This window comes from Rhinatrema bivittatum, chromosome 13 (assembly GCF_901001135.1).
Source record: "Rhinatrema bivittatum chromosome 13, aRhiBiv1.1, whole genome shotgun sequence".
NCBI lineage: Eukaryota > Metazoa > Chordata > Amphibia > Gymnophiona > Rhinatrematidae > Rhinatrema > Rhinatrema bivittatum.
This window is the reverse complement of record NC_042627.1, coordinates 53,173,349-53,199,851: the sequence shown is the minus strand read 5'-3', so window position 1 is coordinate 53,199,851 and position 26,503 is coordinate 53,173,349. Positions and strand designations below refer to the sequence as shown.

The following is a 26,503-nucleotide window of genomic DNA, read 5'->3' as shown; positions in this document are numbered from 1 at the left end:
TGAGATGGAACCAAAATGGATTTTTCGTAATTGATGAGAAATCCTAGTGAAATCAGAGTGTGTAGAGTCAAATCGAGGGACGACCGAGCAGTTTGCTGGGTTGGAGCCCTGATTAACCAGTCGTCCAGACATGGGTAGACGTGTACACCTTCTTTCCTGAGGAAAGCTGCAACAACTACGAGACATTTGGTGAAGACTCGTGGTGCAGACGCTAGGCCGAACGGAAGCACTCAGTATTGGTAGTGCTTGAGGCCTACTAAAAACCTCAGGTACTTGCGATGAGATGGAGTGATCGCAATGTGGGTGTATGCATCCTGGAGGTCCAGAGAGCAGAGCCAGTCTCCTCTTTGTAGAAGAGGTAGAAGCGATCCCAAGGTTACCATCTTGAACTTTTCCCACTGGAGGTACTTGTTGAGAGCATGTAGGTCCAGAATTGGACGAACACCCCCCAATTTTGGGGGGATCAGAAAGTACCGGGAATAGAACCCTAGGCCTTGCTGCGAGTGCGTAACGGGTTCTATTGCTTTTGACTGGAGAAGGAGGGAAACCTCTTGATCCAGAAGAATGGAGTGGTCGGACGTCCCCCACATCTGTAGAGGTGGGGAGTCCGGTGGCAGGGTGAGAAAGTTGAGATGGTAACCCCGAGCAATGATTGCCAATACCCATTGGTCTGTCGTGATTGACTGCCACATGTTGTGAAAGTGGCACAATCGACCTCCCACTGGTATGCTTGGCAGAGGAATCTGGCTGTTGCGCTCCAAGCGGAAGTCAAAAACCTGAAGCAGGTCCAGTTTGGGGAACTGCTTGTGGCTTTTGCTTTCGGGCTTGGCGAGACTGAGGCTTTTGATAAGGTCTGGTAACACGGGACCTTGCTGGTGGTGGATAGTCCTTCCTTGGACGGTAGAACGACTTCTTAGAGTCCTTCCTGAAGGGCTGTCTTGAGGAGAAGTCAGAAGGCATTGAAGAGAGCTGTTTGAGAGTCTCATGATGGTCTTTCAATTCAGCCACCATTCGTTGGATCTGTTCTCCAAACAGATTATCTCCGATACATGGTAGGTTGGTTAACTGGTCTTGCACTTCTGGGCGGGAGGTCAGAAGACTTGAGCCAGGCCCACCATCTTGCCGAAATAGCTGCTGCAGACACTCTGGTAGAGGTATCAAAAATGTCATAAGATGTTCGAATCTCATGCTTGCCTGCCTCAAATCCTTTGTTTACAAGGGTCTGTAGCTGGTCTTGGAATTGTTCTGGAAGGGACTCGGAGAAGTCCTGTATCTGCTTAAAGATGGCCCTATTATATTGGGTCATGTAAAGCTGATAGGCAGCAATTCAAGAGATGAGCATGGCTCCTTGGAATACTCGTCAACCAATGTTGTCTAGGAATTTTTATTCCCTAGCAAGCGGGGTAGACGAGGTTTTGACCTTTTTGCTTTCTTCTGTGCAGACTCCACCACAACTGAGTGGTGGTCAAGCTGGGTTTTTTGAAAGCCTGGGACTGACTGAACTAAGTAAGTAGTGTCAGCCTTCCTATGTACTAGAGCAATTGATCCAGGGTTTTCCCAGTTCTTTTTGAGGAGATCAAGAAGCACCTGATGAACAGGAATAGAGGTGATCTCTTTGGGGGCATCCAAGAATTGGAGTAACTCCATCATTTATTTATTTATTTATAACTTTTCTATACCGAAGTTCAAATAACAGAGTTAATTATCATCTGGTGCCTATCGTCCTGTTCAGTCTGTAGTTGAAAGGGAACCAACTCGGACATTTCCTTCACAAAATTTATAAATGAGAGGTCCTCTGGAGGAGAACGCTTTCTACTTTCAGTGGGAGAAGGTGGTGAAGGTAAGTCATCGGTGTCTGTTGAAGTATCATCACCCCAAGTGTAATAAGGATCAGCAGACTGTCCTTTAGGAAGTGAAGGGGGTTGGATACCTGAGGGTCCTGGTCTAGGCTCCGAAAAAAAATCGGAGGAATCACCGGAGGCACCGATGATGGCATCGAAGGCACCGGTGCGGGCATCGATGGCGGACTCTCTGGCGCCGATGGACATATCGGCATCGATGGAGGAATCGATGGCGAGGGACGCATTGGCATCGTGGCTGAGGCAACACACCCGATGGAGGGATGTTTCTCCTCCCGATGAAGCTGTCATCGGGGAGGGCATCAGAGGCATCGGAGACCTGGGATCCATCGGAGGAAGGGCGGTCATCAGCGCTTCCATTCTGGATAGCAGCAGTGCCAATGCTGCTGAAATCGGGTTGATGACAGGTTCCACAATCTGTGCCGGAGGGACCTGGAGACGTTACATCGCCTTATCGATGGCCTCCTGAACCATCTGGTCCAGTTCTTCTCGGAGACCTGGAGCAAGCAGCCCTGGCTCCGGAACAGAAGAGGGAGGCAGAATCGCGGCTCCCAAACCCCGATTGGGTGAGGGTTGCCTCGGTGACCCGGTTGCAGGAATGGTTGGTGCCTTTCCTGGACGGGGCTTCTTTGACAGTGGCGAGGTTGATGATTTCGCTCCCTCGATGGTCTGAGTCTTACGATGTTGATGGTGATGTTTTTCCCTGCGATCCCCTCGATCCTGAGGGGAAGTAGAGGGTGTCGATGGCGGTCGGTCACCGGTCGGTCGTCGATGGCGCAAAGTAGATGGTGCCGGTTCCGACGACGTCGATACAGTGAACGGAGTCGGGGTTTGAGCACGGAAAAGGAGTTCCATCTTCTCCATTCTGGCTTTGCGACCTTTTGCTGTCATGAGGGCACATTTGGTGCAAGTCAGGACATCATGTTCACGGCCTAAACACATTACACAGACTCCATGGGGGTCTGTGATAGACATGTTGCGAGTACAGTCCGGGCACCGACGGAACCCAGACGCCATGGCCATTGAAAAAAATCAAGCCGCGGTACGGTCGACGGCTAGTAGGCTGCAAGGGCCAAACTCGACGGTAATCGACGGAAAACGGGTAAAAACTTACTAGAGTACCGCGGTCAGAGAAAAGTTAGAGGAGGGACCCCTGTGGGGCAATTTAACTTTAAATAATTCCGTGAGGAAAATTCCTGTCAGGAATCTCTTTAGAGCTCCTTAACCGCGAGGCTACTGCTGCGCGGAAAAAAGAAGACTGAAGGGGGACCCCTGTTGGCTGCCAGATTAGTGCCATGCTGGGCATGCCCAGTAAGGGCCAGTCAAAGTTCTGGAAACTTTGACAGAAGTTTTCCGTGATTGGGCTCCATCCTGATGATGTCACCCATATGTGAGGACTATCATCCTGCTTGTCCTGTGAGAAAGAGCTTTATAATTCATTGGTTTCTCTAAAACCATTTAAATTCTTCCTGATAATTTTTTTTAGGGTACGTTTTTAACTTTGTATTTATAACACATGCATTAAAGTGTTCCAAACTTAGCAGATCTCTGCACTTTGAATCTTCCTGACACCAATCAGTCTTTCAAAAATGATTCAGGGGACATTCTTCACAATAGTGTACTGTTATTGATTTTATTTTGGAGGATATTAGAGAGGGACATAGGATACATAAACAGAGTGTGAGAGAAGAGTTTCACTATCACAGTTCAGCCAAATGGTCTTAACGAGCCATTCGATTGGTCTGAAATAATCTAAGGAAAAATCCTATTGGCTGCATCATAATGCACGAATCGAGCATTGGTTGGTTTGAAACGGCAATGTATATTTGATGGTGGTGCCAGTTTCCATTTTTAGAAATTCCGTGACACAATGGAGTGGCCAAAATTTGATGAAGTTGCCAAGAAGTTCCCCTGAAGCAGAATCGTTTTTGAAATGCTGATCGGTGTCATGAAGATTCAAAGTGCTGAGTTAAGTTTGGAACTCTTTGATAAATGTGTGTTACAAATGCAAGGTTTAAAAAAAACAAACCTTACCCTCGCAAAATGACCAAGAAGAATTGAAATGGTTTTAGAGAGACCGATGATTATAAAGTTCATTCTCTACAAAGACTGCAGAAAATTGTGTGTATGACGGTCTCTATAGCTCTATAAAAGTGAACATAATAGTCCTGTTTTGATAGTAGATTACTGTTTGGTATATCATTGTGAGATTCTACTTCATTGCACTCATTGCCCGAAGAAGAATTTAGTACGAGTCAGTTGCACATGGGACCCGATTAAAATTTTACTTCATCAACTGTTTACAGTTTTCAAACAGCCACAGACATAAAACAAACATTAAAAAGAGAATATATATATATATATATACGTATATATATATACGTATATATATATATATATATATATATATATACACACAATGGATTGGACTATGTTTTGACTTGTGATTACAGAAGGTTTTATATGGATCACTGCAGAAATCTGTAGAATGTGCCAGTCTTCCCTGAATTTTGATAGCTATCCATGCAACTAACTGTTGACTGCTGGCCTATCGAGTCATTAACTTGCTGTCACAGTTGTACAGGAACACTGAAGTTTCCTGCTTCGACCCTAAGGAAACTTAGGGTCGAAGCAGGGTCGAAGCAGTTTCCTTAGGGTTGAAGCAGTTTTCTTAGGGTCGAAGGAAACTGTTTCAAGTTAGCTGAATATGCTTTTAAGGCTGTTTGACCCCTCCAACGTGTTCAGAGTAAACTATTACAGAAAAGAAAAAATATTTCAAAGCATTATCCCACTATTTTTATATCATTTATTATATCGTAACATATTGGAGTTTGTTCCTTCCTAGAATGCATAAAAGAATTTTACATCTTCACCTGGCTCCCTGCCACCCCTGGATATTTCCTTCACTTACTCTCTTTTTTTTTTTTCCTGGCAACCAAGGTGCTAGACCTTTTTTTTTTTTTTTTTTAGCTCCCTGGCCCTATTCCCTGTTCCTTACCTGCCTCGTACCCTTCCTTTCATATCATCTCGTTCGGTTTTCATTTCCATCTCAACTTGCTGCTATGCTGTACTGCCCCCTCCCCGGCCTGGCCCAATAAGTTCCTCCCTTCCCCTCCTCACGTCTTTGTTTACTACAAAGTGTCAGATTTATAATATACTTCTGCAATAATGGCTCCTTGGCATGAAATTCCCACAGCGATGTCCCTGCAATATGGGGGCCACATCCTTCCCCAGACAACCTTGCAGTTCCATTCATGGAGCCAGATTCTGTGCAGCCTCGGAGCTGTGGAGACGTCAGAAGCCCTGGTTCTGTCACACTACTACTGAAATCAATCACCGTACCACGCAGGGAGGGGAATTTTGTCATACTGCACCTAACTTATACACAGGTCTATCCTGTAAAGTGCGGCCGCGTTTACCCTGCTCCTAAGCCGCGTTTTACTCACTTTCCGGCCGCGTTATCCCTTCCTGCGATCCCGAATCCACTTTAACCTACTCCTACCGCGTCCTAAAATCCCCGGCCAACCCCTTCCGCACGCGGCATGGATATTGCATGCAAACGAGCGAATTAGCTATTCCCTAGCATCCCGTAACCCGCGCCCCGATTATCGCTATCTTTCCCTGCCGTTTTGTCGCGCGTTTAACCTGCTAACTTACCGCCTACCCTGACCCTGCGGTAGAGGCAGGGGTAAGGGTAGGTGGCAAGCTTTCCCCCAGCCCTCGCTCACCTGCCCCGGCCGCGATCTTGGGTGCCGGTCTCCGGGGCAGCCCCAGTCCTCTCCCTCCTCTCGAAGCAAAAAAAAGCGAAAAAACCAAAAGCAAAAGTAAGTCGCTTCGCCGCTGTCACTTCTCCCCTCCTCCCGGAGCAGGGGAGACTGACAGCGGCAAAGCAAAAAAAAAAAAGCGAAAAAAACCAAAAGCAAAAGCAAAAGCAAAAAGTAAGTCACTTCGCCGCGAAGCATCCCCGATCGGACTTCTCCTGCCTAAACTTACTTTTTTTGCAGCCGTCCGGTCCATCTGAAGAAGGTATCTTCCCCTCCCCGGGGAAGACGGATGCCAGCACGGGGGAAAGCGGCCCCTGTGCATTCAATTGGCTGCTCAAGACGTGACGTCATGACGTTTGGCGTCACGGCATGTGACGTCACGTCTTGAGCAGCCAATTGAATGCACAGGGGCCGCTTTCCCCCGTGCTGGCATCCGTCTTCCCCGGGGAGGGGAAGATACCTTCTTCAGATGGACCGGACGGCTGCAAAAAAAGTAAGTTTAGGCAGGAGAAGTCCGATCGGGGATGCTTCGCGGCGAAGTGACTTACTTTTTGCTTTTGCTTTTGGTTTTTTTCGCTTTTTTTTTTTTGCTTCGCCGCTGTTAGTCTCCCCTCCTCCCGGAGCAAGGCTGCTTTTCGCGCCCTGCTTCGGGAGGAGGGGAGGGGGGATTGGCAGTCCCGACTTCCTGGTATCTGTCATTTCAAATGACATTTGAAATGACAGATACCAGCGTGGCGTGAAGCGTTAGGCCCGCGCACCCAGGATACTGTATAGGCGCTCTATCCAGTAAAATGGGTTGCGCGGGCCTAAGGCTTCACGGGCCCTTCTTAGACGCGGTTTACTTTTGCATGAAATTATAGTTCAGGATCGAGCGGTAGGTGAGCTGCACTGTGCGTGCGGCAACCGCGGGTGCCGCAGGCACTAACGCAGCTCTTCCTACCGCTCGGTACTGGATAGACCTGACAGTAAATATAAATTACACAAGTTTCGTTAAGTACTCTTTGAAAATTATCCCACAAGTTACACCTATTTGGTGCACAGACATTTTTCCTGAAATTTTATATGCATGTTTTTTTTTTTAATACAAAAAAAAGTGTGCAGGTAAGTGAAAACCGCTCCCTAACCCGCCCCGCTGGAACACCCCCCATACAGTCCAGGTCAACGTACAAAGAAACAAGACACATATGCGTAAGTTTACCCGCATATTTGGTGGGCATTTTTATAGCAACCAACAGAAATGGCTTTTGAAAAGGCCGCCCCCCCCCCCCAAAAAAAAAAACCACATACAAAAAAAAAATAAAGGAGGACGCAATTTTAGAAACATGCCATTTCCAAAATCCCAGCCTCCTGTGTTAAGTGATCCCAAGGTCTGTTTACAGTAACATTCTTAAAGCAAATGCAAGGGGGAATCTCCCTATTTACTTTCCCTGTATCTACGCAGGTAACAGTGGCAATGAACGCTGCAGGCAAATGACATGGGACAAACACCTTTTTCTCCTCTCTCACCAGCTAAATTTTAACCCAGAAAGGGCGGGTCCTCCAGGGGCGGGGCTTAATTTTAAACCAGGGAGCACCAAGAGTGAGTGAAAGCCATCTAAACGTATGCTGGTCAGCGAAAACTGCGGCCTAGAGCTAACCCACAGCTGCCTTGTCCTTCTGGCCCACCAGTTAGGAGCCACGTGGGCACAACTTTACAGTGGCGAGGGAATGGCTTGGATCGGATTCCTCCCCCTCCCAGGAATTTTCATTGTGTCTTTTTAAAATTCTATGGCAACAAATTATCTCCAGTTCTTTGGGCTTTCTGACGTGCCCCTTTCACTGCTAAGGCCCTGTTCAGAAGGGCCGCCACATTTTAAACTGCAGCAGGGCGGGAAAGCTGCGATCTTACCTGTATGGTGCGTATAAATGACACGGAGACTCTCTCTTCAAACTCATTGACTGGAGTATACAAATTCAAAACTTTTACAATCTGTGTGAAGGAAACACAGTATTCTTTAATTTACCGTGGAGGTTCTTATATATTTCACTTTGCTTTCAACAGCTTTCTAACCGCTTATGAAGACTTAGACAAAGATATTGCAGATCGGGATGATAACTGGGCACAGTCGTAACTGTGCTACCTGTCCACGTTGCACTTTTAGCAGCCTATAATTTGCCTTTGGCATCATCCAGAAAATAGTTTACTTGACTGCTACCTAGTTAACACCCGCCTCAATGCTGTGTCCATCATCTTCCCGACCACAACGAGCCACCTTTGTGGTCTTTCTCCTCACTAAGAAGCAGCCAGAACTCTCCAGTCCAGGCTGGCTTTGGAGGTACAAGACCTGTGCAGATGCACAGGCGAGCTACTGCTTCAGGGCTGCCGCCACCCGCAGCGCTCAAAGGGGATGAGTGCCATTCCCGGTGCCCGCACAGGGTGCCACCGGTGCTAGCGCTGGCCTTTCTTCCAGCACAGTAACAATACCAGGCTGTAGGATTTTGGTAGCATTGTGCTTTCCCTCAGTTTAAAGCAGTGCTTGTTTAGCAGGGGTGAGCTCTGCAAAATCAATAGTTCTCACGCCGCAGTGCAGTCCGTGATCTGAAACATGGCTGCTGCCAGGGAGAACGTTTGCTGCATTACCTGTGCAGTAGTAAGTGCGTTGCACATGCAGCAAATGGCCTCGGCATCTTCATCTGTCTTCTTTTTCACTTGCAGCAATTGTGCAGCCTGAATCAGCGGCTCCAGGGTCTCCTTGACGCCACTGTTCATCAGATTCTTGTCACGCAGCCATTCCTCAAGCTGGCTCACATTGTACCTGAGGAAAGAAGTCACTGGTGGTTATTCTGCAAACCCCAGGAGCTCACTGCTCCTCACTCATTGGTTAGAGTAGGTAGAGCAGCAGGCAATCAGCTCGCCTGACTGACTATTCCACGACAAGCCTCTTTTCCAGAAAGAGATTTGCAAAGTGGGGATGCAGAGGAGTTAAGGATAGAAATTACTGTAATATTTTAAACAGTTATTTACAACAGTGGCAGCACTGCTATGAAAGTGCTGTCAATTTTGGACATATTCCAAGGAGTTTAGAATACCAGAGGCCTATATTCAGAGCTTCTGTCTGACTAGGATTGGCACTTCAGTAGACAAATGCCGGTCTGACAGCCCCTGATGCAGTCAGGTAATTTGTTATTCAGCTAAAAAGTTACCTGGCTAAGTCAGGGGTGGTCCGAGGGTGATCTAAGAGCACTGTTATCTAGCTGTTATCCCTTATGATAAGCATTATCTGGCGAAGGTAGCTGGCTAACTTTAGGATAGCCGAAGATATTCAGCGATATATTCATGCCACTGAACATCCTGGCTTAGTCAGATAAGTTTAGCTGGCTAACTTTCCTTGCCAGCCAGTGGTTGAATTATGGACCTTCTGGTTACAATTCTATGGTAATTAATCTGGAAAAAGAGCAGAAACCTTGCCCAAGGCAGGTGCATGAATGTTTGGTCATTCTCCCTCCCCCAACTTAACTACTGGCGGCAGCTCCAGCACAGCGTTCCCTTCTTTGGCAGTACTGGCTCTGGTACACCATCGCTCTGGACTTCACGCTGGCAGGATTTTGCTGCCCGCCCAGTCTTGCTGCACTAGGCAAGCGCCTAGTTTGCATAATGGAAGCACCAGCCCTGACCCTGCCAGTTGGTTTGGTATGCACACTTTTGGAACTGCCCATCTTTTTCCTCCCAAGGATTTCATATCCTGCAGCTCCTCCATCCTTTTGTCTGAATGTGTTCAAATTTTAAGAATTTGGCAAAAATCTCTCCGTGCTTTTTGAACTAGGTTCTGCAGGCAATATTTTCACTCTGCAGCTTTTGTTTCTTTCCTGAAATTGTGGGAAATAAAATCCTTGAGGGAAAAAAAGATATACAATTTCAAAACTATGTAAAAGTGAGTGGCAGGGTTGTTACCTTTTTTTTTTTTTTTGGTCGGAAACTTAAGTCGAGCAGAGAGCTCCTATTATATCCTGTGATCCTTAAGAACTAACTGCATTTCTAGTAAGCAAACTGCATAATACAGAACTATAAAAGCTTCTAAACTAACACGAGAAAGTCTGAAGAAATTAAGCGTTAAATATAGTGGTCTAATCCTCTCTGAGCTCTGTAACTTCCTTGTCTGACAGAGGAACTGCTTTCCTGCTGTACAAAGTTCAGATCAGCCCAGTCAAGCACAGATAATCATTGCAAAGACCACACAGAAATCAGTCCCAGGCAGGCAGTAGAGGTGTGCACTTACATTTTTCATGTTGTTTTCTTTTTTTTTTTTTTCATGTTTGTGGTTTTTTTCATTTTCTTTTTCTCAAAGCGAAAGCCTTATTCAAGAAATAATTGTTTTTCCATAGGCACAAAATAAGGCCTCTAATGTGAAGGAGCCAAAACTTTGTAGTATGCTTATATTTATTATAATATTCATCAGATTAGCAAGGGTGCAGGCTAGCGTGGACCAACAACTATCCTGAACTTAAAAAAAATACATTAAACCCTCGCAATGTTTCTAATTTATCATATTCTGCATGTCTGCTTCCTGATTTCTAAGTTCACTAAAGCTGAGACTTTTACACACACCACTTAGGGGTTTGATTTTCATAAGTTCTGGGTACAGAACATTTTCTGAAAGAATATTCATAAATCATAGTGAATTAAGCAAAACACATCTTCAGAGGAGCTGCGTATCTTGTAGGGATCTTCATTCGTTTAAAAACTAATGGAAATCCATACCGAAAATGGCCATTTTTGTTTTGTTAAATCTGCTTTGAAGTGTCACAAAAGGCAGAATATAAAGACAAACAAACCCCGGAAATGGCCACAAAACCCTCCAAGCTCCTGAATTTTGTTTTGGAAAATACTGTGCCCTATTCACACATAAGGTGTGTTATTTTTCGTAACACATGAAAATGAAATATAATTTAAAAAAACAAAAAACAAAAAACAAATTAATGCCAAAAACAGCCTGAAAACAAAAGAAATGAACTTAGAATTTTGGCCAAGCGTATCCCTTGTATCTTGTGAAAAAGCAAGGGCAATGTTTGCAGGTATACTGTAGCCATAGGCCTGCAAGCCAGTTTTCAAAAGTGAAACTTCCCATGGACATTCTTTTAAAAACTTCTGTGGCAGAGGCTGGGGCTGCAGTGAATCTTTGTTCTGTGCACTTTGCAGGTCAACTCTACATGAGATAAAGCAGGCGCAAGTATTTCAAAATGAAACCTCCGTGTGTACTTCCAGGGACTCACTCTAACCTCATCCCTGACACTGCCCTTTTTCCTCATATATAGGGGGGGGGGGGGAAGGAATATTTCTACAGGTAAATGCCCAGTTGCCTGCAGAAATCCCTTTGAAAACGGCCCTTCCCATACTTTTAGGACCAGCCTCCGCTCTGAATCATACAATGCATTCTGCACTTCATCACAATATGCATGATTCTCATTATCTCTATCCTGTCTCATTCTTTTCTGGCACGGAGTAGAGGAAGCACAAGGAACATGCTCTAGCCATGTTGTCACCTTGCACTTAAAAAAAAAAAGCTTGCCAACACTTCACTTACTACACCACCTCATTTAAATATATTAAATAACAGTACATGAACCCAGCTCACAAGAATCAAGAAAGAAACAAAGATAGATGAACAACAATCAAGAGCACTTCCTTTTTCAATTTTACTCGTGACAAAACTGTGCCGATAAAAAAGTAACAAGAGCAGTGTTCCAGCTTGGGCTTACCACACCAGCCCTGAGCAGGGTCACGGAGCAGCAGATGGAGATAAAAGGCATGCATGTGTGAGGGTGAAAGTGTTCGTAGACACGTCTGTGGGCAGAGGGAAGTTTATGAACAAAAACATCTCTGGCACAGCCTTCTGCATGCTCAGAATATCTGTTTTTTCAGGCCATGCAGAATAGCTTTCATTTTGACTTAAATGGTCTTGTGCTAATTGGCAAAACTTGAATACTTCTGACAATTCACCATCCAGAGGCCTAAAAGATTTGGGGTGAAAGTGAAAAACTATCTACAGAATGAATAAAATGCCATTGCTCAATTTAAAAAAATATGTCCCCAAGATGTGAGTGCAAAGGCATCGGCTCTCCCTTTCTCACCTTATCTGCATGCCCTTGCTCCAAGAGCACATGTCTTTCCGCAAGAGCAGGTTATTCAACGTGGTTGCCCCGATGATGTAAAACATCTGCTTCACCACCTGCTTGATGAGCTCCGGGTCCATGCCATGCTGGCACATCACCGAGTGGAAGGCGTTCAGCTGCCTAATGATGGAGTCTAGCGTGTAGGTCCCTTCGTCAGCGATGCTCGAGGTCCTCTTCCGCAGCCCCGTGGGCTTCACCCCCGAGACGCCCTGAATGGTCTCGTGCTCCAGCATTCCTGAAACTGGCAATGAATTGCAGTAGGTTTATGAGCAAAGAAAAACCTGCACTTTCATGAACATTAGGACTAATTACGCAAAGACAGGGTTTTTTTTTTTTTTGGACTCTGCTCTTTTTTTTTGCACTCAGGGCACTTTTCAACAATTTGCAGACAATACAAGGATTATTGATATTAAACCATAGTTCACTTGGGTTTGTTCAACTGGCATATCCAGATTCAGCTAGCCTCCTGTAACAGTGCCTCCTAAAAGCAGCTAAACAGGATCCTATCATACTGTATTAGAGTTGTGCTAAAAACACAAAATAAAACATACTGAGGTTCAGATGCAACACACGTTTGGCTAAGATTCATACTTATCTGGCTATGTCAGGGACAGTCAGACTGCATTTTTTCAGCTAAATTTTCAGCCAGCTGAAAACTTATCTGGCTTTGTTGGGGGTAGTCCAGAGCACAATGGCATTATCTAGCTAATAGGGTCATTTATCAAATCATGTTATGGCGATTTTGCATGCAAAAAACCATCTTAACACATGCGAAAACGCCATAACGCAAGGTGCGATGCAAATTTTTAAAAGGGGAGGGATTGGGGAGGACTGTGAGTTATGCCTATAATGCAATTTGCATTTTTTCTGCAAATTCTGTTTTGGGCATTTTTAGGCTAGGGGAGGGACAGAGAAGTGGGAGGAGAGTGGGGGAGGGGACAGAGAAGTGGGAGGAGAAAGCACGAGGGAAAGAGCGAGCCTCTTGGGGTGGCATTATAGTAAGCAGCTATTTATGCTACTATAGGAGGCCCACCTAGTAACTCGAGGTGAGGTTTAGGTAGTAGTGTAGGGGTTAGGGGCCACTTTTACATGCAGGGTGAGACATACGAACAAAACCGTACACTCTTGTGAAGATTTGATGTCCTTTGGACTGAGGGAACTCATACAAAGATGAGATTTATACAATGTTCTCTCAACCTAGCTTGATGTTACCCAGGTAGAGAGTCCATCAAGCTAGGGTGAAAGAACATTGTACAAATCTCATCTTTGTGTGAGTTTCCTTACTCTGAAGGACATCAAATCTTCATAAGAGAGTACGGTTCTGTTCGTATATCTGACCCTGCTTGTAAACGTAGCCCCTAACCCCTACACTACTACCTAAACCTTACCTCAAGTTACTAGGTGAGCCTCCTATAGAGATATAAATAGCTAACTACTACAAGGGCCTTGTAGATAGTGTCTGTGGGTGTCTCTCTCTCTCTCTCTCCCCCTCCAGTGGTGATATGAGCACTTTGCAGCTAGGACAATGTAATTATGTAGGTATTACCGCAATGTGCGAAAAGTTAATGAACTTTGTGGTAATACCTATGCAAAGCACTAATGTAGTGCACATTGCGATAATTAGGAAATTAACATAGAACATACCCCTTTTTCTACCGCATATGATATTTACAGCAATTTGATAAATCTAGCTATAAGTAAGCCAAATAAAATAAATTTGTCTGTCCTAAAGTTATCTGGCTAACATTAAGATAACTGGGGAAATTCAGCAGTGCTCCCACACTGCTGAATTTTCTAGCTAAGTTAGTTGGACAGGTTTATTCAACTAACTTTTCTAGCGGGCCCTGTTCTCAAGTTGTTTGCAGAGAAACCCTTTTGAAGGGTCTCAGTGTGAGGCAGCCAGAAAGCTCCTACTCAGCACGAGAAACCTTGCAATACCTTGCATTCTTTCTTGAGGCGATAAAGTTCAATGGCATCTTTAATTAAAGGTGTTACTCGTTTCTGTGCCGATTATGCACCGCACTATGTGATAACATAGATGCACTTTGCAATAGCAAATAGCATTTGATGAGCACTGGTGGCAGGCAAGATAAGAAGGCAAAGTAACAATACCCCACCCTTGAAACCAGCCCTGTGAACTCACAAATCACAATTTCAGGTTTTTGTTGATGTTAATTATTACAGAAGACTGATTAGAGCATATATTATAAATGTCCTCATGGCCCAGAAGCTCTCTAGAAATCCTCCTTCATTGGTTTATTTTACCATCACAGGGCAGATGTTTACCAATCTGCTCCCATGCTCTTAATCATGGTCTTCAATTTCATTTATATTTGAAACGACCACTCGCTGGGTTTATTTAAATCAGAGGTGAGCCAGCAAACAGAAACTGATCTATTGTTTCATCTATTGTTTAAATTACTATCGCCTTCTCACCGTTCCAAGTTGTATTATGTCCCTGTTTTATTGTAACTGCTTTGTTTTATTGTAACTGCTATTTTTTCTTTTAGCACTTGTTAATGTTCTTATTATTTTCCTTTTGGCACACCTTGTTAATTGTAAACCGGCATGATGCGATTCCCATCGCGAATGCAGGTATAGAAAAAACTCAAACAAATAAATAAATAAATCAGTCACGATCCCACATCTAGAGGAATTGGATTCGGTTCTACGCTGCTCACTCAGCAGATCCAACTGCATTCGCTGTATGGAGCCTCTCTGGACTCCCCTGTCACAGACAAGACTCTACCAGCAGGCAACAGATGGAAATTAATTGTTACAAATGATCCCAAAAATATGTTTTTTTAAAGAAGAAATCATTGCACATATATAGATGAAATACCTCCGATAGCTATGGCTTCCAAGGAGAAATAATCAGGGCTTACAGGTTTATCAGAGCCATTTTAAAATGTGTTTGCGATACAAAGACCTCTGCTGATAGAAAAATACCTACAGTATCTTGAATGTAATCTGCTCTGAAGTGCCTGAAAAGGGTGGAATATAAATTAAATCAAATAAATGCAAGTAAAATAAAGGCGACGTGGATTTGGAAAGTCAGTGTAATGCTACTTCTGCCACGATCGGGAACGTGATACATTGCTTTCTGCCTTACCAATCATTGGCTGTAGGATGTTCTCCAACACTCGGACGAGCTGCTGGTAGATTTGTATGGCCAGGTCGCTCAGTACCTGCCTATATTCAGCAAGGTCAAAATTGGTCAGGCAGTGATCATTTTGACGGGACGTGTTGTGTTTCATGAATCCCTGGGTTCACAAGGTAACAGAAACTCATATTAGGCGTGATACAGGAGATGAAATTCGGATATGATATTTACCTCCTACCATACCAGCATTCACTCTCCCCTCCATCGCCAGCAGCCTCCCAACCCCCAGAAGAGAGTGTTTTAGTTCAGAACCACTGCCAAAATTTGGATGCTAAGCGCACTTTTTGTTAAGGTTTCCAGATAAATACAGAACCAAAACATAAAATGGTTCACCGGCTCTTTCCACTGTTTATAATTTTCATCTTTTCCATGTAGGATATTTTCCATTTAGGTTTTAAAGTTACATTGCCATGTAGCCAACTTGAAAGAGCGGAATACTTCTTTATAGTGCTACAAGCCTTTAGGATATAAAAATAATTTCAAGGAAGACAGATGTTATCATTTATTACCCCATGTACAGGAATGCAGAAAAAAGAATTAATGAATAATTTGGACAGAAATTATAATTTTTTACCTTGCCATGGAGGTCGACACCAAATTTTTCACATTAACAAACTTTGGCAAAATATTAAATTGAAAAGCAAAAGGTGATGTTCTCTTTCAAATACGAGATGATGTTAATGATGAATTCTCATTAACAAATAACGTGCCTTTAATAGGCCACTCTTAATAATTCTATCAGTTTGTGGTACAAATTTATAGTAATGGGGGAGGTAAGTTTTAGTGAAAAATTCAGAAGGTAGAAAAGCTTTGTTTTTGCATTTTTGGTTTCAGGTATGAAGATTTTTACAAACCCCTGACTGCTGACTCCCTCCCCATCATTCGTTCATAGCTGGAGGAGTTTGGAAGCACGGCTTCCCCCTGTGCCGATTAAAGTAGAACAGTTGTGGACCACTGAGGGCCACCATTTATTAAGCATGCAATGGCCTGCATAAACCATAAATGTAAAAGAAGAGGGAAACAAAGCTGACCCCATACGAGGAAAACAGAAGTTACCTCTTCTCCACTGTATTGCTTCAAACAATGCAGAAATCGACACGTGTTTGACAACCAAAAGGAGACGGTTTCAAAATCTTCGCCCCTTTTTCTGAGGAGAGGGAGGACACATTTTAGTTTGGAGCGCTGCTTACAAATACAAACCATCTTGACTTTGCATCACAATCTTCCACACAGCTAACGTGATCCCAGCTTGCAGTCTGGGCGCTCAATGCGATGTTCAGTAGCATTCGGTGCCTCAGTTAACGTAACCAAAAAATTAGCACAGCGCACTGGAGCCTGTTGATTTATTTATTTTGCTTATTTATGTATTTTATGTATTTTTTACACAGCACACACTGTTGCTTACTGTTCATCAGTGATCACGTACCTCGGAGGGGGCCTACGGGTTTTGAATTGTGTGTGTGTGTGTGTGTGTACAGCAGAGCTGGCTTTGATCTGCTCACTCACTTCAGGGAACTCGAGTCCACCGAGTCTTTGCCAAAGGTGTGGGCTGATTAACTGGCTTCATTGTTTAAGGATGGAAGGAATCCGTGAAGCGTGATGACAGGGGCCTCTGTTAGACTTTGCTGGCCTGCTCCTCTTGGCACCCGGCCACTCTCAGCTGAAGCTTTTCCCTGGCAAAGGGAAGTCTGCGTAGGGCACAATAACTTCACAGCACCCAAGCCTCTTAAGTAATCACATGATCCCGAGAAGCATGTGGTTAAAACCAATGCTTACTCAGAGGAGAGAGTCAGGGAAAGGATTTCATCTCTTATTTTAAAGCAGAAATAATCAAACAATGCCAATGTCATTGAAACTCTTTCCAATACCCTGAAATAATTTCAGTTTACTTAAACTAGAGCCCTGAATGTCTTGAGTTTATCACCAATTAAAACCAGCTGTCTTCAAGACAAGCTCTCCCGCTTTTAGGTGTTCTTTGTGGTAGCGTTAAAGAACGCACTAAGGGGGAGAATGCGCTTGTCCATCTGGGCATTACGTCCATACATCTGTACGTAAGTCTGGTATAGTGCAAACGGATGGGGGATGGCACAGACAGACTGGTGAGAAAGGAAGGAATAATCGAAGGATGAGGTCAGAGAAGAGCAACTAGCTGGAGGCAGAGAATGAAAGGCGTTTGAAAATGCACTCAGTCACGCGGTATCAGCATTCACAAAGAACACAGCAGGGACCTCTCTGGGTTCTAGAAAGTAGCAGAGTTTGTTAAACATGTTCTCTCTCATTTATATGCTGGTTACAATCATTTGCTTTCACTAGAAATCTTTCATGCAGCCATTCCAATAATATGTGAGAAACAGACTGTCCATGCAAGGCTGTCTGATCTATCATTTGTTCCATAAGATGGGCATTTTAGGATGCACAGGCTGACATCCAATTGTACTGCATGATAGATTCCACAGGGGACACGGAAAACATGAGGGAAATAAGAAAGAAACTGACCTTCAACACTTTCTTGATCCCATTGATAGTTGAGGTCAGAAGTGAACGTACTTTCTGGTCATCATTTAGATAATCAGCATGGCGGACACACATGAAGAGAATGTAGGCTGGCAATCCTGGGATGAGGTTGACAGCCACACCACGTGGTTTCAGATCTAGAAGGTGCAGAATATGGCTTAAGAGGTTTAAAGCTCACATCAGAGTGGCTAAACTGGAGATATGCAAACAAAATATAGACACATCAGAATGAATGGATTGTTGGGATCTAGAAGATTTGAAGTGAGTGATCCTCTCTCATTTTTATCTACAATTTGTTGAATACAGTGTTTTGAATTTTTGAAAACTTTGCCCTAGTGGTTTATCCATTGGGCATCCACTGATCCTCCTTTAAAATCCCTGCCAATCTTCTATGGAGTCAAAAGGAACTAATGATCAGTCTGTAGGGTTGCTACACCACCCAGGTCAGCCTGAAGACCGATCCAGACCTGATTTTGCCCCGTTGCATGCATGGAGATGTAGTCCTACTAGTCTCAGGGAAATCAGAACTACAACTCCATCCATACAATGGGGTTAAAAACCAGGCCTGGATGAGCCTCTTTGGGCTGACCTGGGTGAGATGTCTAACCTTATCCGTATGGAACAAATTCTTACCCAGGATGAGATTCTTCACCAGTTTTGGTTCATCCTCCTTTTTGTATTCCAACATTCCTTGGAAGTCCTTTTCTTTCCTTGGGATGTTAACAGGACGGATGGGTTCATCCGCAATCTGTCCCGGGGACACGTTTTCCATCTGGCCAACTTGGGGGGGGGGGGGGTGGAAATCCAGAGAAGTCATGGTGAAAACATTGTCACAGTGAAGTTTACACAGGCACCAGAAAAGCTGGAACCACACCATGCAGCACTGAAGACGACAGGGAATCGGTTTTATGGGGGTAATTCTCAAACAGCACGTGCAGGCTGAAGTCCGTGGGTACTTTTTATCTGCCGGCTTTAGCCAGAATTCAGAGATGATTTATGTGCACAAATCCACTTTGAACATTTGTGGGCATGTATGGAAACAGCGCAGACCGTACACGCTCGGGAGCAAGTGTAACTTTGTTCACGTACAGTTACGCGCAAACTTTCTATTTACGAACGGGTGCACGTAAATTTGGTCCCCACCCCAACTCCATTCCTCCAGAACCCCCGTTTGTAGTGCACAGAAAAGTAGGTGTGAAATAACTCCCCCCCCCCCCCAGAGCAATTTTCTAAAGGCTATTCATGCACTTAAAGCCTTTTATTTATTTTAAAATGTATATCCCGCTCATTCCAATGTCCATGGTGGGTTACAACTAAACACATACATATAATCAACAAATAAGCAACATACCAAACAGTTATCTAACTCATATAACAAACAAACAAATAAAAATAGACTGACAAACCCTCCCCCCTTATAAAACAACTCCTAAATCTAATTAAAATAGAAATATTGTCAAATAAGAAATACATGGCTGGAGGGAGAAGGGCAGGGCATGAACTAGGGGGGGGGGGGGGAAGGGGGAAGTCAGGGTGAAGGGAAGGCCAAAGCTGCAAGAATTGCAGTCACTGCAAAGGAGCACCCAGTACCTTCCAGCTCACCAATCTTCTTAGCAAACACTTTCAGCTGCTTCTTCAGTTTCCGGACGGTCTTATCCTGCTTTTCCAGCTGCTCCATCAAATCCTGCAAGTCGAAAGGAGGAGGTAAAATGCAAGAGAAGAACCAAGCCCCAGTGGGGAGGTGAAAAGGCCGATAAGAACTGACAAGCCAGCTCTGTTAGGTTAGAAGGCCGTGGGTAAAGCTGTAGCATGGCACCATCATCTGGCAAAGAGCTGCAAAGTCTAAACCACAGAGACTTAGAGCAAGGCCTGGGGTTATGCAGTCAGGTGCACAGAGTGCGACAGGCACAAAGCAACTGAAGCAGCGATGTCATCAGAAAAAGGACAGGGCTTCAAACTTTTGAGAGAGTAAAATACAAAAAATCTAGAAGGGTTTTACTGCACAAGAAATGAAATGCTGGACAAGGCTTTGACATCAAATTCTTAAGATTAAAGCATCTGCTTTTTTCAAATAATAATAATAAAAATATTATATTTAAAAAAAAAAAAAAAGCAAGCATCTGCATGATTACCTGCAAAGCCCAGCTGCTTTTCACAGTACCATATAATGACCAACATCTGGAATGGGAGGGGGGGGGGTGAACAGAGATGGACTGCACCCCAGAGCTGCCTGCAAGCAGGAACATGAGAGGCAAGTCCCACACAGGAAATCCAGAAACACACTGGGGGGGGAGGGGTCTGCATCCAACTTCCCCTGCCCCTTTGATACTGTGGGTCCAAAGTTTAGTTCCTCGGATGCTGAAGGAAATTTGGGAATTCTGGTTATCTGAAACCCAAGACCAAACTTGAAAACCAAGATCAGTGAAACGCACAGGCAACGAGATTCTGAAGAAAAGCAATCTGCACACACAAGCAGGCATCCGTAGAAGCATTAGTCCAAAATAAAAGCTACAAAAGGAACAGATTAGTTTCCAAGCCTGGACAGAAGAGGACTTTGCCAGTTTTGGTGTTCTGATTCAAGATCAGGTTTAATTCATTTCACATTCCAAATGAAACCTTGTTTCTATCCACGCTGTATAAGCTGGCATTAGTAAGGAACAGTGCGCCATGACAGACTGTGGCAACAAAAATGAGCACGCTGGAGGAGAGCGAGGCGGGGGGGGGAGTGAGGGCACATGGGCAGCATGAGAGAGCTTCCTCCAGAGACGGGCGGGGGAGGGAACAGGCAGGCCTGCTCTGCTGTTAGTGTTCCAGCACACGGCGCTAGAGAACAAGGCAGCCATCAGACGCGCGGCTTGCGATCTACGTACAATGATCCGTCTGTACAGTGAAATCCGGCAGGCCTGATACTTCATGGGGTCATCTGCATAGAACTCCTCAATAAACTGAAAAAACAGGCAGAGTGTTTTCCCTCTTAGGGTTAAACTAATACTTCACCGGACCCTGACGAATGAAAACCACGTCAAACCAACTGTGTACAAGCAGGGGCCAGTAGCTGATGGGCTGCAGTGAAGGACTGCCTGGCCCTGCCTCCTTTTCCCATGTTATATTTGTCCCACACATGGACACACGATGGCCCCTGATGGAGCACAATGAATTCATTTGCACGCATGCATTCCAGAACTGTTTGCAGCTGATGAGACGCTGGTTAATAACCAGCTAGTAATTCTCCAATGTGTTTGTCAATGAGTTCAAATCACGGTCACGCTGCACAGCACAGGAAAGTAGCGCACATCAGCTTCACCAAGGAGCTTACAGATTCCCAGAGATCTTTGTTAATTCTGTGAATCATTACAAAATGTAAGACTGGAAGGCGAATTTAGCCCAACTTGTGTCCACAGTGGCCTGTTCAAAGCAAATCATGAATTTCTGAACAAGATGTTTTCCCCGAGGATGGGGGGTGGGGGGAACCCATTCATTTGGGGATCCCAACTGTAACACAAATGTTCAGGGTACACCACACAACTTTCAGCAGCAGGGAGGACATTCTGCGGGGAGCTTGGAGGCAGACATGTGCTGGGCAGTCTCCCTCGGGACCAGCACAGACATCGTGGCTACAGAGTACCCAGGTACCTTGCACCTGCACTGAAGAAGGTGCAGAGAAAGCTTGCATGGCGACCGGAACACACAATCACCACATCTACTCCCCCCCCCCCCCCCCCCCCCCGATCTAATCCTGCCAGCAGTGGCAATAAATCAAACCCTGCTTTTACACGCGTTGACCTACCTAAAATCTTTTGATTATTAAACCTGAAACATAACATATTCCTATATGCTAAAAGCAGTTATCGATCCAACAACAGTTTATCAACAAAAGCAGTCTCCTTAACTCTCCAGTAATGCCGCTCTAGAGAACAAATTTCTGAAGACACAGGATGAAATGATTTTCAAAATCCAAGGCTGAAAAAGGATCTTGAAACTATCCACAGCAAGCTCCAGGGTTCTAAAACAAAACTAAAATCGAATCCTTCTGAACGAATGTTCTCTGCAGGCCAAAGCTTATTTTGGCCCCCGGCGGATGGCAGAGCTCCCCTGTACCCGCGCTGACCTGCCGTGGGATCCCTGCTTTTCACTGGTTCTTCCTCCCTCTTCGCATTCCGCCTGAAGAGCTCGCTTCTTCTCCCTGACCTTAATCTGATCTGTAAAGGCTCTAGCAAGGCCCCGCGCGCGCCTGTTATCTCGGGATGGGGATGCCAAGGGTTCTGGGACACGTCTGCGTGAAGAGTCCAACAGAAAACAGGGCTAACACTGCAAGTTACATCGGGGCACACCCGGGTTAATGAGGCAAGAGCACTCGTTTAATTTAGCACATGATGCTAACCCATTTTACAAAGTTATTGTAAAATGGAAGCTGCAAAGAGGTGAGGGGAAAAGAAACACTCTTGTTATTACCCCAAGGACAGCTGAATAAAGCATTGGCACAGGGGGAGAATGGGATCTACTCAAAGAGGCATTGGCAGAGGGGATTGTAAACGGGCACCCCAAAACTTCTCATGGTCCAGAGCTCATGGCTCTAGCCCTTACCTCTTCCCTGGAGCTCAGACGCTCCATCCAACATGAAAATTCACAAGATCACCTGCACATTTTTTATATAAAGCTCTACTAAGTGACAGCCTTACATGCCTTGCAGTGCAATCCCATATTAGCAGGCGGAATTATGGGGGCAACCTGACTGCCCTGGTGCAAACTTCATGGATATTCTAACTCACGGGGTTTGCACCAACAATCAGGGCAAAAGTCCACAGAGGCTTTTATTACCCCCTGGAAAAATGACCCCCCCCCCCCTGAGATTTTGCCCGTAATTTTTACCTCTGGAACAGCGCACAAAGATTTGATTATACGAAACCATGCGCACTGCTTACTGGTCCACCCTCAAGCCCATGAACAGCACGCGTACCTTTAACCTCGTACAGGTTGGGTAATAATCAAAGCCCCGATTTCTGTGGCAAAATACAATTTTATTTGCAGAAATGGCTTTCATTATTGCCCTCGAAATGATTATTACCCCAAGACTTTCCAAACAACTGTCAAAGTCATTTAACTGAGGTAACAAGCTTCCCACACCTGAAACTGAGCCGCGCGCGGCAGGCGGCCCCTCACGGCGCAGCACCTTCTCCCTTACCAGGTTCTCGTTGGTCAGCCTGGTGATCTCGTGCTGCAGGCTGGCCTCGATGCGGGCCTCGGGGGGCAGCTGCAGGTTCTGCGCCAGCAGCTGCTGCTGCCGATTGTTCTCCTCCTTCAGGCCCTGGATTTCTCCGCGCAGGCCTTCCACCTCGTTCTCGCTGCTCTTCTTCTGAGCCTGCAGCTGTGCCTCCAACAGCCTGCAAAACAAGAGTGACAGAGAGGGAACAACGTGTCAGTGCACCTGTCACTGGCGCCCTGCGGGGGGCAGCAGCGCTCACTGCATGTGAACGAGTAGAAGCAGCTAACAAAAAAAAAAAAAAACCCTCTCACCAACCCAAACGAACAGAAGCAGACTCCTCTTTAAACCCTTCAATGTGCCTAGCAACAGAATGCGAAACCGTATCCCTCGGGCAGAGCTCTTCACAGCATTCAGGAAACGTCCTGGCTCAGCACGGGGGTGAAATGAATGTCTCTATAAGGAGGGAAATTTACAAACAGGCCACGTAGTCGCAAGCCATGTGGGTGATTTTGACATGCAGGCTTGACACAGATTTTCAAAGAGAAAGGGCAAAGAAAGGGCGCTAAAAGCATTCGGCTGCTTTGCGCCAGTTTTGTTTTTTGCGTGGGTGGTGAGGTAGCAGCGAAACAGAACGTGAAGGTTTGAACGGTCACACGTGCGCCCTCGATGTGCGTGCAGGGATGCTTCTTTTTTCAGTGGGGACGTCAGTATGTGCACCGTATAAAATGCGGGAGCTTTCGGCCACGTTGGAGGAGAGTCATATTTTCAGTCAGGATGTTTCACCCGACTTTGAATACTGCCCATGAGGCGTCCAAACTCTGCTCTGTGGAACGTTGCAGTTTCGTGAAGAGATGGGAACCTCTCTCGGATGATGAGAGAGGAGGCCCAAACACACTGGGGGAGCATCAAGGCAGCGGTACATTTGTTTAACCATTTTACGGCACTGACCGGCTAAATTCCAACGCTTTGGTCACCAGCTGGGATGACAACGTGCAGACAAAATGGAAATCAGGAGCAAGTTACGGACATTATTTATGGGACATGACTGCATGGTCAGTTTGTTAGGCATTGCTAAAAGATATCTGAACGATATCAGACACACATTTAGGGTTTAAATAAGCAACAGGAAGAGCCTTCCACACAAAACAAAGCATTGAAAGGCAAACAGGCTCATTTGCTGTGCTGTACAGCTCTGGACCTTCATTGCTGCTGGCAGAGGAAGCAAAAGCACGCCGAGTTCCTCCCACCCTGCCACATTCAGTGCTTCAGCAGGTTAGCTCTTAGCAGAAAAGATACCTGCTGAACAGGCTTTGCTGGAAAGCACAGAGATGTCAGGAGAGCCAGTTCCAGGCCAGTCCTGGATTTCCGACAGGCCCTCATCCTGGTAACTGCAGCGCTGGCGATTTCAACACAGTAGGAGCAGACTACCAATAAGACAGTACCCTGGATGCAAGTTCAAAGCCGAGGCTGGCCAAAGGCCTCCTGCTGCAGGCTGACTATCTAAATGTCAGCAGGGTAAACAGCTACTGGCACTTAGATAATCATTTATTCACTTTACTCTAGTGCAGACTGATCAGCATCAGGACAGCTGACCATCCCCACTGAAAACTGCTCCCACTGGGATACTAGAAGGCTTGGGTGTTGCCCTTACTTTTTTTTTTGTTTTGTTTAAGTGCACGAAAGAGGAAATCCAGCGCTAAATGTAAAATTACCTGCCAAAAGAGTGTAAAAAAACAAAAAAAACCAACCCAAACAAACTTGCTAGGAGGGTGGGCAGATTCAATGCTTTGGCCCCCAACACTTAAATGTAAAACACTCATGGGGAAGGCTGAGGAGGGGGTGAAACCAGGCACCAACTTTTTTTTTTTTGGTTGCTAACTTGGGGACTTGGAGGGGGGAGCTCAGCTGCTGCTGGCCTGGTAGATTTTTTATTTTTATTTTTATTGGGGGGTCTGGAGATGTGGGATTGGGCTGCAACAGCCCGCCAGATGTTTTCTGGGGTTTTTTTTTAATATTCAGTAAGCTGGTGAGCGGCAAAGTTATCCTGGTAATTTTAGCCAAGAATATTCAGTGGCAGACTTGTCCTTGATAACGTTACCGCTCACTGAACATGGAGCTCTTAGATATTACAACCACTGCTAGGATAATCTTTAACTCATTTTCTAGAAATAGATTTGTTTATGTAGAATCTGAACTAGACTGGGTTTGCCTGCCTGTCCAGAGAAATGCTGCTAAAGCAAGTAAACTGCAAGGGATTAAAGGTTAGTGAAAGGCAAAACTGCAGGCAGAGAAAAAGCCATTCCAAGACACTGGATAACCTGTTGGCTTGTTTTAACCCTTCATAAACCAGCCAGAGTTCTCCGTCCTCATTCAGCATTTGGTAGTCCTGAGGGAGTGGTCTTCCAGGAAAAGTTAACAAAAATAAAATAAAATAAAAATGGAAAGGTTAAACATAAAAGGGATTGATACAGGTGATGAGACAACGATATGTTAATAACGAGAAAAGTAAATGACTGCAGATATTGAAGCTTGGACTCAGAGGTGCTAGAAGTAGTTTTTCCCCCACAACTGGTTAGATTTTCAGGATATCCACTATGAATATGCATGAGATATATTTGCAGATCATGGAGACCCAGCATATGCAAATGATCTCATGTATATTCGTAATGGATATCCTAAAAAGCCAATGGGCAGTGGGGTCACCAGGACAGGTTTAGAAAGTCCATTCTGGGTGTTTTGGAAAATTCCTTAGCAATTCTGACCTTCTGATAGTATTGTGATTTCCCTATTGCACAGTCTTAATCTATCTGTACAGTGCAGTGTGACGGGGCGGCATGCAAATGTAGCTGGAAAGACACGGCTCATGTATTTTACAAATATCTGAACTGTAAAGCAAGTAAGGAGATAACCGCCCTGCACGGAGGCTTTGAAGGCTGCTTGTCCTGCTCCAAGGAATAACACGGAGTGCGGACGTAAGAGTGCAGCCGTCCTAGGATGGGCTTCCTGAAGGCCCTAAACCGTAATGAGAACGTGAGTAGGTCTCAGGCTCTTTTGTTCTTTATTCTGTTCTCTCAGCCCAAAGGCTGCGGCAGCACGGGGACCAAGACTCCTGGTGTGTTTAGATCGATGAAAGGAATAAGAGAATGAGGATTCCTTCCTTCCTTCTCTCCAACCAGAGATCACTGCCTGGGCTTTGCCAAAAGCTGCTGCTTGCATTCAAAACCATGGGAGACATGGGAGCGCGAAGCACCAAGACAAAGTTTGAAATGCCACAAGTAGGATTAAAGATTGCCACGAACTATTTGGCAAAAGAAACGTGCGGCTTCCTCCCTTCTCGCCAGAAGTCTCTCACAGAGGGGGGAACGGCAGACCGCTGACCGGTACGGAGGTCAAAGGACACCTCGGGAGGGATGCACACTGTGTGCACCAGAAATCATTTGGAGGTATTTTTTCTCTTTAAATAGACGATATAAAGCAGCTTTGCTGGCAGAAGTGTATTGTCGTTCTTGGTAGGTGACAAAGCCAAGGGCAGCCAGCGGGTTTTTTCTTATGCGGGACTTTCTTCCTAATTACTGCAAGAACTACCTCGTGAGGGTCTCCCAAGGAACAATTAATCAATCTTAAAGCCTCTGCTCTCCATCAATCTATAGCTCCTTTCTTCCTCCTTTACAGAGTTTTGTCCAGACAGTTATTTATTTGGGCAATCAATTAAACAATTACAAATACACCCAACTACTTAAAGGTTAAAACCACTTCGCCGCACTCTACTAATTATAGCTCAGATTCTATAGATAGAATTTATATCTGCAGGGGATCTGAAAAATTTACCTCTCAAATGGCATTTATGTTT

General features: G+C 45.1%; 1 protein-coding gene across 11 annotated transcripts in view; it reads right to left on the bottom strand.

The window, feature by feature from the left end:
• Positions 1–26,503, bottom strand: part of MYO5A (myosin VA) — a 226,862-nt gene that overhangs the window by 7,677 nt on the left and 192,682 nt on the right. For 4 of the 11 annotated variants that reach the window (XM_029575888.1, XM_029575890.1, XM_029575889.1 and 1 more), the window contains 11 exons: positions 24,972–25,052; positions 22,633–22,831; positions 20,321–20,395; positions 19,041–19,134; positions 18,084–18,230; positions 17,433–17,587; positions 15,993–16,082; positions 14,886–15,036; positions 11,732–12,014; positions 8,244–8,418; positions 7,512–7,592 (listed from right to left, as the gene is read on the bottom strand). In XM_029575888.1, coding sequence (XP_029431748.1) covers positions 7,512–7,592; positions 8,244–8,418; positions 11,732–12,014; positions 14,886–15,036; positions 15,993–16,082; positions 17,433–17,587; positions 18,084–18,230; positions 19,041–19,134; positions 20,321–20,395; positions 22,633–22,831; positions 24,972–25,052 — 1,531 coding nt within the window. The remainder of the gene's footprint in view (positions 1–7,511; positions 7,593–8,243; positions 8,419–11,731; positions 12,015–14,885; positions 15,037–15,992; positions 16,083–17,432; positions 17,588–18,083; positions 18,231–19,040; positions 19,135–20,320; positions 20,396–22,632; positions 22,832–24,971; positions 25,053–26,503) is intronic. The other 7 variants (XM_029575896.1, XM_029575897.1, XM_029575899.1 and 4 more) reach the window with 3 other exon arrangements.